Source organism: Poecilia reticulata, chromosome 1 (genome assembly GCF_904066995.2).
Source record: "Poecilia reticulata chromosome 1, P_reticulata-male-v2, whole genome shotgun sequence".
NCBI classification, from domain to species: Eukaryota; Metazoa; Chordata; class Actinopteri; order Cyprinodontiformes; family Poeciliidae; genus Poecilia; species Poecilia reticulata.
In genome coordinates, this window is record NC_088830.1 from 32717496 (window position 1) to 32736890 (window position 19395).

At 41.5% G+C, this 19395-nt stretch overlaps 1 protein-coding gene across 2 annotated transcripts in view; it reads right to left on the bottom strand.

Moving 5' to 3' along the window:
- Nucleotides 1-19395, bottom strand: part of neurl1aa (neuralized E3 ubiquitin protein ligase 1Aa) — a 64924-nt gene that overhangs the window by 22802 nt on the left and 22727 nt on the right. For both annotated transcript variants that reach the window (XM_008422224.3, XM_008422239.3), the window contains exons 2-3: nt 7324-7574; nt 6915-7236 (exon numbers count right to left, since the gene is read on the bottom strand). In XM_008422224.3, the coding sequence (XP_008420446.1) occupies nt 6915-7236; nt 7324-7574 (573 nt within the window). The remainder of the gene's footprint in view (nt 1-6914; nt 7237-7323; nt 7575-19395) is intronic.

Here is a 19395-nt window from a genome sequence, read left to right on the forward strand (position 1 = left end):
TATTATTCCTTAAATATATAAAAGCACACACACAGACACCCATGCTCATATCAAAGGGAAACTTAGAGAGACCATTTGACCTAACAGTCACGGTTTTGGTTTGGGGCTGTAAGAGGAAGCTGGAGTACCCAGAGAGAACCTCCACATGCTCAGGGAGAACATGCACACCCTGCAGAAAGACCAGGATTCAAACCCAGGACCTTGTTGGTGGAAGAAAACAGCAAATGTTCCACCAGAACACGTCATCTATGTCCATATGGCTGCAACGACTACAAATTGCTGCTTTTCACAAATTTCTGCCAGTTTGAGCATAGAGACAGGACAAGGGGAGCTAGAGAGCAGTTTAATCAACAGTCTGGCTGTGATATAATATAGTGACCAGACAGAGGAACAAACAACTAAAAGGAGCAGATTAGAAATGATGCCATCATTCAGAAACAGGAAAGGTTTTACCTTTCCGAGCTGATTTACTCTGCCAATCTTTCAGAGCGACAGTGAATTTCAGCCTTCAGATGGTTTAATGAGATGTTATTCTCCCGTCAGGAGCTACCGCATAATCCAATCCGTCCCTGAGGAAAACGCTGTGCAGCTCTTTGATGTTTCCACCAAACCCCTGAACGTCAGCGGTCCTGATAGGTGACAGAGATTGCCTCTCCTCCCGGTCGCCGTGTTTTGGCATGAGCTAAATGAACTGCTCCAGCTCCGTCGTGGCGACAGCTGGATTAGACCTGCTTCCCACCTGGAGCCGGCCCGGCGGAGAGGTGTTTGCAGCCTGGAGGCTTTCCAATCAGCCTTCATCCCACCGTCCTCCAGGACAGACCCACGCAGAGGCCGCCCTTCGTGATTAAAGCTCCGCTGTGCCTGACTCATACAATCCCAGTCCTGCAGGCTTCACAACAGCTGGAATTACTCAGTTGCTCAACCTCGCTCCCTGTGTCGAGCAAAGTCCTGCGGTGTGCACGAGTGTGTGAGTGTGACAGCTAACCGAGGGAACGCGATATATTAAACGACCTTTGTGGCTTGTTGGATTTCAGGCCTTTGGGGGACAGCCTCAGTCACTGCTGCCAACATCCACTATATCTGCTGCGCCGTTAAAGGGAGGAGATAATCAATCACCGGACGCCCGAGGCGACGGAGATGTTCTCATACCTGACACCTTTAAAAGCACGGCTATATATTGTAAAGAATCCAAACTTGTCACAGCAAAGCAGAATCCAGAGGAAACAAACACACTGCATGGATCCCTGTCCTCACTGTCAGAGGGAAATCTCTAACATCGAGTTGTAGAAGTGTGGAAGAACTGAATCAAGCCCATAGAAAATAAATTCCTCTGAAGATTCCTGAGAAGTTTCTGCTCCTGCTTCAGCCTCTCGACATCAGACATGTTTGTCTGACCCCAGTCACTCATCACTCACCTGCTTCCTGTTCAGACCTCAGATCAGCCTCAGGAAGGAGAACAGGTAATGAACCATCAGCCCTAAAGAAATGTTCCCATCAGATTTTCATCATAAATATTTATCAGTTCACATAAATTATTGGTGTCATTCTCTGAGCTCTTCAACATCTCGAGTCTGCGTCCTCTAGATCTACTGTCCTGCAGCTTCTAGAGGCACCGAGCTTCTCGCTCCGTCTCTGAGGCAGAACCCAGGCGGCCTGAGAAGGAAACTCACTCTGAGGTCTCATTCTTTCAGTCACTGCCTAGAACACTGACTAATATTTTGCTCAAATACTTGTTTGATGCAACTGTAATCAGACTTCGGTGTGAACGGTTTATGGTCCCAAAGTGCTTTGAAAACTATTGGATAGGCATCTGAATTAGTACCAAACAAGGACATGGCACAAATCACATTTTTTCAGAGTGTAAAGTTTGGAATTGGCTCATCCTGAATGCTGGAAAAAAAGTTACATTTGGGTCACATTTGCCTGCAGTATAGCAGTACAGCCATAGAGGGTAGGAACACATAGTAAGTCAAAAGTTTCACCTTCCGGCTCAGATCTCTCTTTCTCTGACCGATGCAGAGCTGCATCACTGCATGCGCAGCAACAATCGTCGTTCCCTCTCTGCGTTTCGCTCATTCATGAACAAAACCTGGACATACCTGAACTCCTCCACTTGGGGCTGTTCTGTCGCCACTGCAACAGCATCAGGATGCGCTGGTCGCCAACCGGAAAACTGTCCAAGAACACAACTTCAAACCACATTCATGCCTCAGGCTGATGTTTGCAGGAAGGTCAGACCTTCCTGCAAACACACCTGAATCAGATGAGTGGTTAATGACCAGACCTTTGCCCATCTTGGCTGAATTCAGCCTTTTGAGTTGCAGACTTTCTGTTTCACAGAAACCAGAGAACACACTGAACAGAGGCCAGGGGACACATTGGAGGAGCGTTTTGACCTGCCTGGTCAGCTAACTGCTTCCTTAAGTGGATAAAACTATTTCAAAAGGAAAAGTTTTTTTTCCTGACTCTTTTATCAGTTTTGTTCTAAATGGATGAACAAAGTCATCTTTCAACAGGAGGAAGACGCTGTGAGTGAAATGGCTGTTGCGAACTGGCAGATGAGGCTTTCAGGGGCCGTGTGTGTTTGAGGCCTCGTGTGCTGCATTGTCCTCGCTGAATGGAAGCTCAGCTACAACCCAACCGCTAATTTACATAATGGGAGGGCTGCAGCGAATAAACAGCATGAGAAACCCAACCCAGCTTTCCAATCTAATTCAATCTTCACGTAGCTACGATTACCAAATCCTACAGCGGACCGGTGGATGTTCTCAGCTTCAGCAGGAAAACACTGTGGTGCAAAGAAGTTTTATTTCAGTATGGAGTTAAAGCAAAATGTTCCTGAGCTTTTGGATAAATATGTTTGATTTGTGTTATATTTGAAAATCTGAAGCACAGATCAGCTCTCCTCGAGTCACAGAGGAAGAAAAGGGTGAAACTGAGGAATATGGCCTCAAATGTCAGAGCCGCAGGGCTTTTCCAGCGAAAGGGAAAGTTTCATGGAGCGTTACACACAGAAATGTGATGTAAAGAGCTGATGAGGCTCATTTTTCAGCATCACAAAGAGGCTGAGGCTACTCTAGATGATGTAAGTCTATGTCAGTCCTTAGTAGCGCTCCGCTCCTCTGCACAGGCCCCTGTTTGTGGGGGCAGATGTGATTTAGATGCCCCCACCCTGAGGAACAGGAGCCCTTCTTTTCTGCAGACTGCCCGGCATATGGCCTGATTGTAAAAATACAGTAGAAACAACACAAGAAGGGGCCTGGTTTCTACACAAATCTGCTTGAAGCTGTTTTTCTTCCAGTGATCAGAGGTTCAGGCAGAATCTCTGGGCTCAGCTCAAAACATGAGTCGTTTTGAAGCCTTTGTCCTCCAGGGAGAGGTCAAAATGAAGACGTGTAGAAAGTAAACATTAACGAGGCATATATACATTTTTTAGATGTTCTTTTGCTATGTTCATTTCCATGAATTAAATAAAGAATATTGTTTTTAAAAGCCTTTAAGGAAAAAAAGTGAGCACAGGACCACTAAGAATGCAGCTGAAAGTCACAATGGCCTGGATTTAACAGCAGGTTTGCATGTCACTGCCTGACAACACAAGACCTGAATGCAAAGTTTGAAAAGCTTGAAATTTACAATTACAGGAAAATGTATATTTGTCCAGAGATGAGGAAGTCAGAGGAGGAAACCCGGCAGGAAAGGTGAAAGCTCTTTTCGATGAGCTGAATCTGTCCGATTTGCCATAGCGACAACTCACTGCTGGAAGATCAGAGGTAGATTAAAAATAATCCCAGTTCTGACCAACATAGTTTCTCTGATGTCCACAAGTACATGTCAACACATTCCTCCCAATAAAATGAGTCATTTCATGTTAGCAAAGAATGAATGCTGTGATTGTGGAAATGAGGCTTAAAATAAGGATGGAAAAAATGCATCTTTTGCACTTTTATGAAGCTAAACATGCAGGGGAGTCATGTGAAGAGACCACAGACCACTGACTGGCTTAATACGATGTTTAGACATCAGCAGATGTCTGAACATTGATGTCAAGAAGCTGCCAAGCATCTATTCTACATATTCTGGGATAAAAAGTGTTTTTTTTGTCAAGAAAATCAGTTTTCTGTCAACAGCTAAAGACAGGGACAGACTTTATTGATGTCATCATCCATATATTGTAGTACCTTTCTGTTTTAGTCCAAACATGCTTTTTGTTTCAAAATGTGTTTTTAATATTACGTATCTGCTTTGTTTGTGATCTAGACGTGTTTTTAGCAATAAAATATGATAATGATGATAAAACGTATGTGGCCCTTACAGATTCTTAAATGTTACAGATCAGCAAACAGGTTTTAATATTAAAGAAAAATAAACTAACATAAATACAAAATGTGGGCTGCACAGTGGCGCAGTTGGTAGAGCTGTTGCCTTGCAGCAAGAAGGTTCTGGGTTCAATTCCCGGTCTTTCTGCATGGAGTCTCCATGTTCTCCCTGTGCATGGTGGGTTTTCTCCAGATACTCCGGTTTCCTCCCACAGTACAGTACAAAAACATGACTGTCAGGTTAATTGGTTTCTCTAAATTCCCCCTAGGTGTGTGTGTGTGAATGGTTGTGTGTCCTGTATCTCTCTGTGTTGCCCTGCGACAGACTGGTGACCTTTCCAGGGTGACCCCGCCTCGGGCCTGGAACATAGCTGGAGAGGCACCAGCACCTCCTGACCCCACCAAGGGACAAGGGTGTAAGAAATGGATGGAAATACAAAAGGCCTTTTGTTAAATTAGCCGTTGTTAACTAAATACATGCTTGTGGTTCAGTTTCACTGTTGACTGTAACCTTCACAATAACAAAACAACACACAGAGAACCTGTCTGAAAACAGGAGTAAGCTTAAAGATCCTGAAAATACACAAATACACAAAGGCATTACAACAACCTGTGGCCTAAATGCACAGAGGAGATGACAGCATTCAGTGTGTACATGAAAGCCTCTGCTATATGATCCTGAGCTGTCTGTGTGGTATGAACACTAAGCTACACCGTAAACCCCCAGGCTGGTTCTGAGTAAACACTGGAGCAGAGTATCGGTCAGCTGGTCAGCTGGTGCTCTGCAGATTCATGGAAGGCTTTACTGTACACAGATATGGTCACTTCCAGAGAACAATGTGCTTGCAGTCAACAAGAGGAGAGAAAAACAGGCTCTGTCAACGGCACAAATGTTGGAAACAGAAGCACCAAGGTGAGATGTTACCTAGAAGTATCAGATCGACACAGAGATGAAGCTACATTGTTCAAGTTTCACAGATGCAGAGAGATCCTGTCAATTTCTTAAGAGGAAAAATGAAAATCAACTTAAAATTTTCCAGCATTCAGAGAGGAATTTTCAGGATTTGTTCTGTATAATATTTCCTTTTGGTTTTATAGTTCATGGGACTCATCCAGACGCCGTTGACATCACTGCAGATTTTATTCTGCTCCCATTTTACCGTTAAAACCTACAACTCAGCCATTTTCTTTGATGAGCCTCATAAAAGAAACTGCAGCTGCACAATATGACAAAAACTTAAATTAAATGATCATTGCTGAACATTGAACTGACAATGATTACTAAATTTTAATTTATCTTCTCTCTATTTTCTATTATTAAAACGTCTAAATCACTCTTCGCAGTCCTTTATGTTTGTGACTCTGAAACTGCAACAACGGTTGACAGTCTGCATTTTGTGCCACTCTGCTTTGAACAGAGCAATATGACGAGTTTTCAATTTATCAGCACAGCTTTGAAAGACCTCATTTCTCTGCCGTAAGGCCGGGGCGTCCCACAGGGCAGTGTCCTGCAGGTTTTAGATGTGTCCTTGTTCCAACACAGCTGATTTAAATGACTAAATTACATCCCCTACAAATCTTCCAGTTCTCCAGAAGGCTGGAAATGAATTGTTTGATTCTAGTTTTTTGACCTAGGTTGACATCTGAAGCTGCTTCTCCATGGATGTGGCTTTAACTGGTTCCACCCCAGTCAGATTTGTCATCATTAGTAGATCCTGTGTGGTTGTTCCCTGTTTTCATAAACACTCCAGGGGTGGTACAAGCCGCACTGAGCCATTTATCACATGCAAGCCATGTGATTGACAGCAGACTGCGTCTGTTGATTGGCCCATGATTTATGGCACTGGAAACTCCAAACAACAACATCTAAGCCACCGCAGTGAACCGGCGGACATGGCGGCTGCTATCAGAGAGCTGCTCAGTGTGGAGGAGCGTAATTATGAGCAGCGCCGGGAACAGATGCATCAACTTTTGGAAACTGTGATTTAGCAGCTCTGCAAGCAGCACATCCCTCAGAAGAGACAAGGAATGAGAAACGGTGCAGCTCTGGTCGAGCAAGAACTGAACCAGACATTAACCGGCTAGAGTGAGGCTTGACGATGGAGAACATGTAAGACACTGACCTTAACCCCTGCTCTGGGAACCACTGTTTTAAGGCTACTGTTGTAACTCAAGGAGGGTCAAGAGGTTATTATTACATATTTCACATTGAATTGGGACACCTATTTATTTTGTACATCAAACATCACGTCAACAGATCTTCAACCTGCTAAAACTATTCGTAATGCTGGTTGAAACTGTGTTCATACAGGATGTAGACACAACTAAACACTGGAATGTTTGTGACCAAAACATTTTCCTCAGAGAAACACATTCAGGTTTCTTTATGTCCACAGCTTGAAGCAGTTACAACAAATGATTTACTGCATTGAAAAGTTGACCCCTGATACACCGGGGTCAACCAGAGATAATAAGCGCCAACTTATCGCACTTACTAGATTTTACACCAAACTTTATAGGCAATTTTCAGTTCTTAGAATCGAAGGAGACTAAGAAACTTCTTCTGTTAACGATGGTTTGAGCACATGCATGTCTTACCTAGCAGCTGGACTCCGCGGGTCAGACCGTAAACATCAATGAGGGCCCAGAGCGGCTCCGCTGTCCGGACTCCGCTGAAGAACAGCATGGGACTGGACTCGTTAATGCGGTAGAAGACCCTGCCCTTCTTGTCGACCCAGAAAGCGATGATGTTTCCCTCGTTGGCAAACTCTTCGGGCAGGGCTTTGGCCCAGAAGCCGCTCTGGGACACCAGATCGGGACAGGCGTACTTCGGCAGGTTGTCGGGGTTGATCCTGGAGGGGTCTTTGGAGGTGAAGCCCAGACGCAGAGCTCCACTCCAGCAGCACTGCTTTTTAGTGATCTGAAGGAGAATAACATCCACTTTTACTAACGTCATTTATAAAAAGAGAGCTCAAAGCAAATAGCTTTAAAAGAGGTCAGGAAATACCTTGAGGCGGACTTGCTCGTACAGCGCGATGGGCCTGTTGCTGAAGGTGATGGCGTTGCAGAAGCTGGCCTGCCTCTTGACGGTCTTCTGGGCCAAATCCATGACTATCTGGGATCCCTTGGTGTTTGGATGGAAAAGGAGCGGGCTGACCGGGAAAGGTCCGCCAACGCTGCCGCACTGGATGGGCAGACACCTCTTGGGCTTGTGGTGACATCGGTGTGACGTGGATGGGAACGGGCCGCCGAGGGAGTCTGAGAACCCAAACATACCATGAATAATCAGCATCAGGGTGTCAAAGTTTGGTTTTTAGTTTGGAATGTTTCACAAATACAAACAGTTTGAAAACAAGCTTCTCTGTGTAACGACTGAACAAACAAACTGAAAATTGAGCATAAAATGCAACATATTTCATCTACTTTGAAGGTTTTATTTGATTGAAATTGTCATGATCCAAAGATGTTTGAATTTTGATCATTTCCATGTTGGTTTATTTATGCTCCACAGGTCATATTAGTTTAATCATTTGTAGTTTATTTTTGTGTTTTGTTCGTTGTACATTTGAATTTATTTTTTGAATTATCAGCGTTTTTTTGTCTCCTTGGTTTCGTCTTATTTCGTCCTCCTTTGTTTTAATTAGTTTCCCCTGTTTTCCTCCAGCAGCAGCTGTTCCACATCACCTCTGATTGTCTGATTGAGGCTTTTTGTTCTTCATTGTTCCTTTGCTCCACTTCCTGCTAACCTTGTCTCAAGAGCTGTAAGTTTTTCTTTTTTCATAAACCTTCAACAGGCGTTTCTCAAGTGGCTTTCTAAAAATAACACACATGAAAAATAAAAATGTTTTCTTTACAAACCCTCATAAATTGAGCTTTTTAATCAAGTGCAAGCGTAGAAAAAGCCTGTGTGTATTCTGGCGTAGAAGATGCAGCGCTCATGCAGTAGTTGGGAACAACAGGCTCTGGACCCGATTTTACTGGAGTGATTAACTTTCAAGATGGAAATACAAAATTAACTTCTACATCTGAAGAAATCTGTGATTTCATTCTGGAAGCTTAAATGACAGTTTTATTATTATGAATTTTCAATCAATCCTGTAGCCTAGCATTAGAAAAATTAGTATCTTGCTTATGGTTGTGTGGATTCAATCCAGGCTTGCTTTCCTTATTACAGAAGTAGATCATAAGGTTTGGCTCATTTTTAACAATATTTGTAATGAGCAAAGCAGCATTTGTAAAAATGTGTGTTAAATCTGAGAGAAGTCAGAGGAAGTCACTTTTACTAAATGACGTTAGTAAAAGTGACTTAATCTCCTTCAGAGCCACTAAATCTGTATTTTCAAATAGTGGACTAGTATCATCTTACGTCCATGGTCAGTGAAAACCACATATTTATTGGGAAGAAATCAAAGTTGAGGTTTTAATATTGCAATATTGTTTAAAAGTGGAACTGTCACAGAAAGGTTACCTGGTAGAAATTACACACAGATAAAGAAAATAGAGGTGATAATCATAACAAACCTAAAACGGGAATCAGTCTGATTTAACGGGAATGCAGGGCAGCTTCAGAGCTACACGGTAAAACCCAAAACTCTCTTGGTTCTGCTACAAAGTACTAAATGTACAAAACTAAATGCTTAAAAAAGTACAAAAATGAAACAATTAAAAGTTTTCTCACTGCTCTGTTGGATAAAAGGCCTGTTCAGAGCTGCCATCATTCGGTTTTATCTCCTTTCTGATTGGCTCATTTCTGTGTGGAAAGCAGTTTTTTTCAGGTTTGAGATTAACATGCTGTTGAACTTGGATATCCCATAAAGCTGTCTTTTTTCTTTTTCCCCATTCCAGTGCATGTTTGGATAACCATCTATGGGAAGAAGAAAACGTGGACCATAAATCAGAAAGATCCAGTGAAAGATAATATGTTTCTTCCTTTATTAAAGTGTTAAAGCCGGGGTGTTATTCCTCTCCTCTCAGCCGCTTGCCTACAAAAACACGGCTGCAGTACAAAGAGCCGAGGTGAAATTATGGTGAATGTTGTGTTTATGGTTGTGTGCATTCAATCCAGGCTTGTTCTCCTTATCACAGAGAACTACTTGATTTTAACAGACCAGCCCAGCGGTTGGAGCAGATGTCCTGTGGAGACCTGATAAGAGCTCGGTGCCAACCGTCCCAGAATACAGCTGGCTTTGTGTCCTCTCCTCTTTGTCCAGTAATGACCCTTTCCAGTTTTACACCCCGTTACCATGTCGACAGTCCAATCTGGCTGCAAAATAATAATAATAAAACAGAAGACGCCACTGAAGCCTTTTGTCTTAAGCAGAGCCAACTCTGAGCAGCATGCATGTGGTGAATGAGGCGGGCGCACGTGGTGGCAGCGCGGGCAGATTGAGCTGCATGCATTAGCGGCCTCTAAAGAGGCGCAGCTGCTGTGGAGGAAAACAGGCTACGTGTGAATTCATGTTCCTTAGCAACCCCCTCATATCTGAACGTCTCAATCGGCTCCCTCTGCAGCCATCAGTTGGGACACAGATGCCTTTTGTTTACTCGCACCATGAAAATATATTTATAGACCCAGAATCTGGTCATCTGCAGCTTCTCTGTCTGTTTTCTCTGGAATCTGATCAACAGAAGCAACATCACTTTACAGAAACATCTCCCTTAATAACTTTAATGAGCCATTTTAATCAACCCAAGACACCTTCTAAAGGACTGTGGCAGATATGTTCAGAATTACACAAACAAAATTACAAGTGCGCTAAAATTGAGCTCATATGCAAACTTTTGTGGATACAAACAAAAACAGCACTGCAGAGTTGAGCCTTGGTTCCCAAAGTAGAGGTTCGGGTCTCGATGTGGGTTGTGAAATATCAAGTGGTCCTTAAGGGTTCATTTCCACTAGCCCTGTTCAGTCGGCTGGACTCGGAACATCCGGTTCGTTTGGAGAGGTGTGATGCGTAACCGAAGCGAACAATAAGACGGGTGTTTAAAGCAATCCACAATTAGTTGAAGATGTTGGCCTGAATATGTTGTAACTTTCCTATTAGCTAAAAACATGCTGTTTGTGATACGTCAAAACTCAATTACTTCAAAAATATGTATCTTATTCTATATTTTTCACCCCTGGAGGTTGTAATTTTTTCACCCTTGCACTCTTGCAAGGGTGAAGGTTAATGTTACCCGAGTTATTGATTGTTTGGTGTAAATTTAGACAATGCCACACTGTGTTGCTGTTGGCTGTAATTAAAAATAAAATAAATGATTTATTTTATGGTGCGTCTGTCCCACAGGGAATAAAAAGAAAGGGAAAGAACCAAGCACAACTTCCGGAGGAGCCACAGTTGTGTCCTCAACTCAAAGAGAGAAGAGAGGAGGCTTAAAGTGACTCTGTTTACATGACAATTATGGCATTTTCTATTAACACATTTACATGAACACATTCTAATTACAATCTTTGCTTACACAGTAACGTACCCATCGCCACGCCACTACTTGGTGCTAAGTTCTTTGAAACTAAATGCGTAAAAAAAAAAAAAGTTCAAGCTGAAAGCCCGTCGATTCACGTTTTCCCATCAGATACTGTTGTGTTGCCCCGAGTATCTGGGGCAACACATGTTTGAGAGCACGTTTTGCAAAAAAGTGAAAAAGTTGGGACAACTTTGCCGAAACAAGTTGTTTGTTTCACGGTGTCTGAAGTTCTGGAGATAAGAGCGCTGAACAAGGAGCAGCGAGAAGACGATGGGGGAACCGTATCTGTTGGGGAACCGCGAATCGTTGCAACACCTGCTGGCGGTGTCGGTGCTTTATGTTTGTGGATTGTAGTCATACTGTGCATGAGCTAGGGATTCCATGACAGAAAATATCCATTTATTACATTTACAAGACAACGGCACCAGTACGTTTTAGAGCCACTGCTCTCTGCAACCTGTTTTCAAACTGCTGTTAGAAATAACATTTGCTATTTTCGTGTAAATTGTACACAACAAATGCAACAAAACTTCCATTTTCACTAGAAATTGTTGTCGTGGAAACAGGCTTCTCGCCAGAAAACTTTCATTTGTACGAGCAAAACCGATGACGGCTGGCAAGCTAAACACCAAATCACAGCTGACAGTTTTATCCACAAAGCTACGCCTAAACCCGCCAGCGGCTAGTGAGCGAGAGAAGCTGGGAGAAAAAGAAAGAAAGTGGAGGATTAATCAGCAAAAATTGTGTTTACATAAATCTGGATTTTACTGAAATAGAGCATCAAGGACTGAATCATTTGAAAACAACCATTAAAAGTAATCTTAATGGACTGATGTGATCATGTTAGTAACCAATTTAACGATGTTTTTTTTGGTTTTTTTACTTTGTGAACAATGTTGGGATTTTGAATTTAGATCCTAATTTTATGAACTGATTCAGTTTTTAACCTGATTCAGGTGAGTTTATAACTGTTTTCATGGAGAACTGACTCAGCAGAGGCAGCCAGAACCAGACGGGTCCAACCTGTTTTTAATTCAACCAACAGGGCGAAACTCAGACTGAAATTTCTAAGAAATACTGGACATGCAGCTCAGGGAAACAAAAAGCTAAAAACGGCATCGCAGAGCCAGTTGTACTATAATGTCCATTCATAACTTCTTAACAATTGTTTGGGTGTAACTTTCCAAGAATATGAGGCAAATAAAATCTTTCAAGAAGTAGAAGAAAAGAAATGAATGTTGCAAAATATCTGATAGCACAGGATTCAGAGAAAAACACCCCCGCCCTGTTCAAAGGGCTGCTGCAGCTTAATTTGTCCCAACTTAAGTTGTAAACCGGTCCTGCAGCAAAGTCTGCAGCTGTCTGGACCTGCAGAAAAAGCCTCACTGCAGCATTGAGCAGTTTGTTGAGTCATTTTACACAGAAAATTACGTAATTAACAAGAACACACCTCAAAGTTTAGTAACTTAAGGCTTAGTGTTTAGTGCTCAAACCAAGAAAGAAAAGTAAAAAAAAATATATAAAATCTTTAAAATTACAAAGTAAATTGCAGTTTTTAGCCTTAATTGTGAAAACTTGAGAAAAACACAACTTAAATATTTCTTATTACTATGACAGGTTTTTCCAAACATTGAAGGCAGAATTAATCACCAAATGTAGCAGAGAAAAAACACAAAGACTGAACTTTTGAATACAGAAGACACACAGGATGAAAAATGCATTAAAACATCTCAGCTCTGTGAAGTATTCAAAGCTTTTTGTTATTTAACTCTCTCTCTAGAGAAGACAGACGTTTTCATGCCACATTTAAAATGTTTTATAGTGTTTTTTTCACCTGGTGTTATTGCTGTCGATTGATTTTCTATAGTTCTCAGACACTTAAGTAGTTCAGACACTGAGACCAGATTCCCTGGTTTCCATTTGCAAGTTATGTGTAGCGACAAGCCGGCACCACCTAACAGGAGCTTCGAGTCAATCTGAACACAACCAGAGTGTCGGCCTTTTATTTCTGAACTCCAGTTAAAATGGTTTCTTTCTGCATGAAGTGCTTCTTGTTTCAGAGATTAGAGCTCCCACCAACTTCAACTGGTTTGGTCCAGGTCATTTTAAAAGGACAAACATTAAGAGTAGATAAAGTAAGATTTAAATTGATGCAGGTTGTGAGCCAGGATCTGCTAAAATGCCAAACCAGATGTAGTTTCTACGGAGAGAAAAAAACCAGAGAGAAAACCTGAAATAACAGCAAATAATGCAAATTGCATAGTAGAAGAAGAAAGTGAGGAAAAGCAGATATAGACAGTTGATGGATCTTTGGTCTGAGATTTGTTTGTTTCTATTGTCTAACCAGCTTTTAGTGAGTATTTAGTAAATTTATTGATTCTAAAGTAATTTTAGAGCAAAAAAAATAAAAAATCAGAGCAAACTGGTACGTCCTCCTTGCTGCTTGTGCATCTCTTTCCTTCCACAAAACTTTCCATGAACATGTTTGGACACAGCACTCTGGGAACAGGCTCTGCCAACACACTTTTCGTGCTGTCGATATTCTTTCAGTGACTGATGGACGATTGTTGAATCTGCAGTTTTCTCCTCCTTCCCATGATGTGAAGGCCAAAGCGTGCCATAGAATAATATTTCTGTACTAACGGTCCATTTTTAATCAACCTCACATTTTTTGAGTCTTGGATTTTGGATGTTCATTACTTGTAATAATGAAAATTAACAGAAACAAATAATCTATGTGCAGTGGATCTATATAGCCTGTGTACTGAAAACAATATCTAGAATAAAAATTATTTAAGTCTTGGAGCTGCGATGTAAGACGCTGGTTCTGCTCGCTGTTGAACCGCTGCTACGCTACAGGTAGTAATATTTCACAGACGGAGCGCCGCTTCTGCTCCACCTGGTAGTGACTCTCACACCGAACCTCTGCTTAAAGCTGCAGCATCTAACTTAAAAAAATACATTTTACATACGTATTAAAACTTTCGCTGTCCTAACATGAGACAGATAATCTCTAAAAAATAATCGATCTCCTCCCTGCTCTGCATAATTACTCCGCTCAGTCAGAAACAGCCACTCAGAACTAGCAGTAATCAGCTAGCCGCCATGCTATCAGGAAGTTTTCATTCAGTAACTCTGGATTGTTTATTGTAATGGATCCTGTATTTGCCTTTGAATGTTAAGTTTTATACTTGAATTTTGTTGGCAATGTTGAGAGGTTTTATTTTGGCTCTTTGCATAATTTAGCCTCTTCAGAGCCTCCATATGTTATCAGTCTGTTAAAGATAGTATTACTGATAGCAGGACAATTTGCACAATGCCTGTTTAGTTTTCTTTTTGGAAAAAGTTATTAAAAACAAGTTTTTGTCTAAATTAAGGTGAATTCATGGTTCCTTTTTCCACATAATGTAACCGAAAGTGTTTATGATAAAAAAAAAAATAATTACGTGATCGGTATCGGTGATTGGCCCTCATGGGTGATCGGTATCGGTATCGGCAGGAAAAAACCTGATCGGCACATCTCTAATTTAAATATAGTAAAACTTTTTGCAGTGAGTTAATCTCAATAAAATCAACAATGAGATATGATGTCAAAAAAACCAAACAAAAAAACACTTGTTCTACTGCAGAACACTTTGGCCAGCCATGTAAGAAGTTAGTGCATTCTCCATTAGGGATCATTTTCCAAAGTTTCTCTCTGTGTTGCTCTAAGCAGCTCACAGTCCCAGTACCTCCAGAGAGCGGGCTGGTACCAGAAGGTAACATTGACCCACATTGCCACAGTTACGCCTAATTTTAGCCCCGTGGAAACACAACAGGTCGTGTTTTTCATTCACAGCAACCTATCAGAGCGCGGGACGTTCAGGTAGCCCACGTGTCGACCTACTCTGCACTTGTTGCTATGTAAAGCTCGGATTAACGCTCATCCATGGAGACTTCAGTGAAAACACACACACACGCTGAGTCTGTGTGTGTTCATCAGAGCAGCTCATCTTAAATCTTTAATCCATTTAGGAACAAGGAAATAAGCTGCGTTGGGCGTAACGTCAAATAACAGATAACGTCTCACACCACTGTTGTAAAAAAGCAGCAAACTGCAAACACACACAAGTCAGGAAATAAAGTAAATCAATTTCTATTTTTTACAGTATATTGTAAAATTAATATGGATAAGGTGCTTCACAACAACACAAATTGCAAACAATAAAGTAAATATTAACCAAAAGCAAATGTAAGGAGTTTTAAGCATCCCAACTCTACAGACCCAAAGCTCAGAAGTGATGCAGGTCCTGAGTTTTTCTACACCTCTCAGTATTTATCTGACCCTTAAACTACCTGTGGCACCTGAAGACATGAAAGTTTGAATGTGTGGCACATAATGTATGATTAAATACTGTATTAACACAAAAACACATATGATTTCAGAACATTAGTGAAAAGAAACCTCAGATGTACATGAACAAACAATTTGTATTTTAAATATAAAGTTTGAACAGCATAGGACACATCTACAAAAAATATTAGCCTTTAAGAACACAAGGTTTAAAAGACACAGAGGCCTCAATCATCTGCATAGAGGTAAAATATGCAAATACCCAACAGCAGAGGAACAGGCCGGGTCTTCTTATCACAACGTCACAGACTCGGCTTCAGGATCAACTCCATGAAATGATCCACAAAGCTACAGCAGCTGCAACAACCTCTTCCAAAACTAAGATATAAACTAAACCACGATGCTCATCTTAAGTATTTCTCTTTAAATAAGATTTTTTTTTAATATCTGCTGGAATTTTTATTTATCATCATTTATTCCCAAGCAGCCCACAGGGCAGTGACAAACAATCCTTAATGATGTTTACATAGCGCCGTCTGCATGATGTATTCAGCCCCACTGACTCATGACAGAATGGCATTTCATCCCGATGCAAAAGCAGCCAGGATGTGAATCGCAGTATAATAGCCACTATTAATCACACACATGATCATTTCATGCCTGCAGACCTCGTTGAGGGTTTACAGTAAACTCAAATATGCGGCTCATGTTGCTGGCATGTCTGACCGATGCTACAGGTAGTCGGTGTGAAACCCGATATGCAGATCGCCATGGCACTGGCAGTAACTGAAGCTGCTGCTCTACCTGGGGACAGGTTGGACGGAGTCCCTGCAGGATCATCACTCATTAGGCTGAAGTGCTGCTAAGCAACGCAGTGACAGATCAGTTTGTTCAGTCAGCTTTAGGGCACTGATGGATGACTCATTCCAACGTTAACGTTACAAGAGTTGGAGGAGGGGATCCAACTGGAGAGAGAGAGAGAGAGAGAGAGAGGGACAGAGAGACAGAGAGAGAGAGAGAGAGAGAGAGACAGAGAGAGAGAGGGAGAGAGAGACAGAGAGAGAGACAGAGAGAGAGACAGAGAGAGAGACAGAGAGAGAGAGAGAGAGAGAGAGAGAGAGAGAGAGAGAGAGAGAGAGAGAGAGAGAGAGAGAGACAGAGAGAGAGAGAGACAGAGAGAGAGACAGAGAGAGAGAGAGAGAGAGAGAGAGAGAGACAGAGAGAGAGACAGAGAGAGGGACAGAGAGAGGGACAGAGAGAGAGAGACAGAGAGAGAGAGAGAGAGACAGAGACACAGAGAGAGAGAGGGACAGAGAGAGAGAGACAGAGAGAGAGAGAGGGACAGAGAGAGACAGAGAGAGAGAGAGAAAGAGAGAGAGAGAGAGAGAGAGAGAGACAGAGACACAGAGAGAGAGAGAGAGAGAGACAGAGACAGAGAGAGGGACAGAGAGAGAGAGACAGAGAGAGAGAGAGGGACAGAGAGAGACAGAGAGAGAGACAGAGAAAGAAAGAGAGACAGAGAGACAGAAAGAGAGAGAGACAGAGAGAGAGAGACAGAGAGACACACAGAGAGAGAGAGACAGAGAGACACACAGAGAGAGAGACCTTCTCTTCCATAAACTAATTCTGAAATTGTTTTTCCTTAAACTTTTAAACGTTTGTTAGTGTCAGAATTACATTGAGCTGCAATGAAAACTGGGCTAATATTTTCCATTTCAGTTCAGCTACTTTCAAATTCACTTCTCATAGATTAAAACTGAATTAGTTCATGTTTATTAAGCACTTTTATTTTTCACACCTCATAATGTTGTGGTCTCATTTTTCTCATGGATTCTTCTGTGAAAACTTGTTAAAAATTTAGATGGCAACTTCAGCCAGTTGTTAAGTTACTTATCACCAGGACCCCTGACAATTATTTACCTTCTTTTTCTTTTCTAATTTTGCTCAGATAAAGTCAATTATAATTTGTTCAGATTTTCAATAAACCTGCACTAATTCAAAAGCGTGTTTCACATTAAAACTCCTACTGAGGTTTAAATGCAGTCACTTTAAAAACATTTTAAAAAATGTTTTTGAAAACAACATTACAGTCCCAACCAAACGACTGACTTACAGTCGTTTTCTTTCTATTTTTAAAACCAGGGCTCAAAAAGAATCAGCGAAGAGGTGAATTTTTTGGGAATGATTTGGAATCATATTCCACAGTCTGAGAATACATAAACCGCAAACTGGCGGGGATCCACCGTGGTTTCCCCCTTGTTAAGTCATGTATGACTGAGAGTAACCGCAGCTTTTGGTTTGATTTCATTTAATCATCTCCCAGGCTTGCGGTGTGACGTTTGAGTGAATTTAGGCTTAAATCTCAAGCTAATTATGGTTGTGCAGTTTAAACAAACATGGAATAGTTCCATAAAATAATCCACTAAAACCTGAAAACAGTGAGGCAGTAAAGATGGCCACCATGGGTCTTAGCTGAATGCGTTCTCAATAATTCACACAGCGCTGACCTGGTAGTGAAAGGTGAGACGCTGCACTGATGAGCTACAGCTGACTTCGCCCCCTACGGCCCACCAATGTTGGCCCACTTACTATATTCTCTTCACGCGCAGGATTATGCAACAGTCATCAATAAATAATAATATCTGAGCCGCTAACGGTGGAGCACAATGATGCTTCCCTGGCAGGCTAGGAGCAGGGGGGGGGTGATAATATGCAGCGTTTAGTGACTGAAGGCAGGCAGGATGCTATTAGCCACTGACCTCAGTCGTTATGTGGCTGCTGCACTGAGGTGACCTGTCTAAAGGTCAAGCCCTGGATGCACACACAAAGCTGAACAAGAGTTTTCAGGCCCATGGCAGCGTTGACCCCACTTTGAAACACCACAGCAGCAAAAAAAATCATTATGAAAATGAATTACCAGCAGCTTTTAGTTACAATTAAACATCCAGATGCGTATCATCAGCAGCTGATCTCCTTATTTCTATCTGGTTCCCTGAGATTCAGTACAAACACAGACAGACGCTTCATGCAGTCAGCCTCAGACGCTGGCCCACTTTCAGTCAATCGGACCACAAAAGTGGAGCTCCCACACACTCAGCGATTACGCAATTACCGACCGACCAGCTCAGCATCCAAACGCCGCTCAGATGTTCACACTTCCACTGTATGAAGGAACGAAACCTCCAGAGAGGAAGTTCACCAGTAAACGAAAGCTAGTTTCTTCTCGCATGCTGAGATGTAAATTAAAGGAAGGACGTCTTTTTTTCATTTTGTTTCACAGCAACCAAAGGATATAAAAAAAAAAACTGTGGAAGAAATATGACACTTTCTATCAATGGCCAGTGGGTTGTCATAGAAACAGTTGCTGTTTAATTTTAAATTTAGCTAAACCCACTCTTCTTCTTCTTCTCCTCCTCCTCACTGGCACAAACAGACTGTGTTTGCTTTAAACCAAATCCATGGAGGTGATTTACCAGAGAAAGAAAAATGTCAACCTTAAAACAAAAATAAGACCATTTATGCAAAAGTTAACAGATTACATCTGTTGTAAAATGAAGAGCAAAATGTAATCTACAGTCAACCATGATGGTGCTGGTCAGGGTCGTTTTGCTGCTAATCATAAACATTTGTTTTGCTAACGCTAAAGCTCTATACGAGCACAGTATTCAACAGAAGCTAATGCTAAAGGGCTAATTTCAATTCAAATTACATCTGCCCTTGAAAGACAGCAGCCAACGAGCACCAACTTAATATTAATATACTAATTTACGTTTTATAATGTCCTTAGATATTGTATTTATGTTTACATCTTGTCCTCTAATGTCTGTGTTTAATTTGTTCTTGTATGTTTCATGTTTTAAATAAAAATATTGAGAAGAAAGAGGGAGAGAATATGCATATTAATATCAATACATTTGGTATTATTCACTGCAGAATCTAACATCCATGGTCTTCCTTATGATCTGGGTTCAGCCAATGGGCACCAAGAAAAGACACTCTCTGATTGGCTTCTTTGCAAACGGCAGCCAATAGCATGTCAAGAAGCATTGAGAGTAAACATTTTCTTTCTAAAACCCAAATAGGTAAATTTTGTTTTCCACAGAAAAATCCTGTATGAACCGTGTTTAGATGGGGGCCCACTGCATGGTGCAGCTGTAATAACAACAATAATAACCAAAAATTCATTTGGTTAAATTGAACCTAGTTTCAGAAAAGGTCATGTTTGAAACTTTTTTTTTTATTTAACAAAAAAAAGGAACAAGAAAACTTGCATTTCCTAAA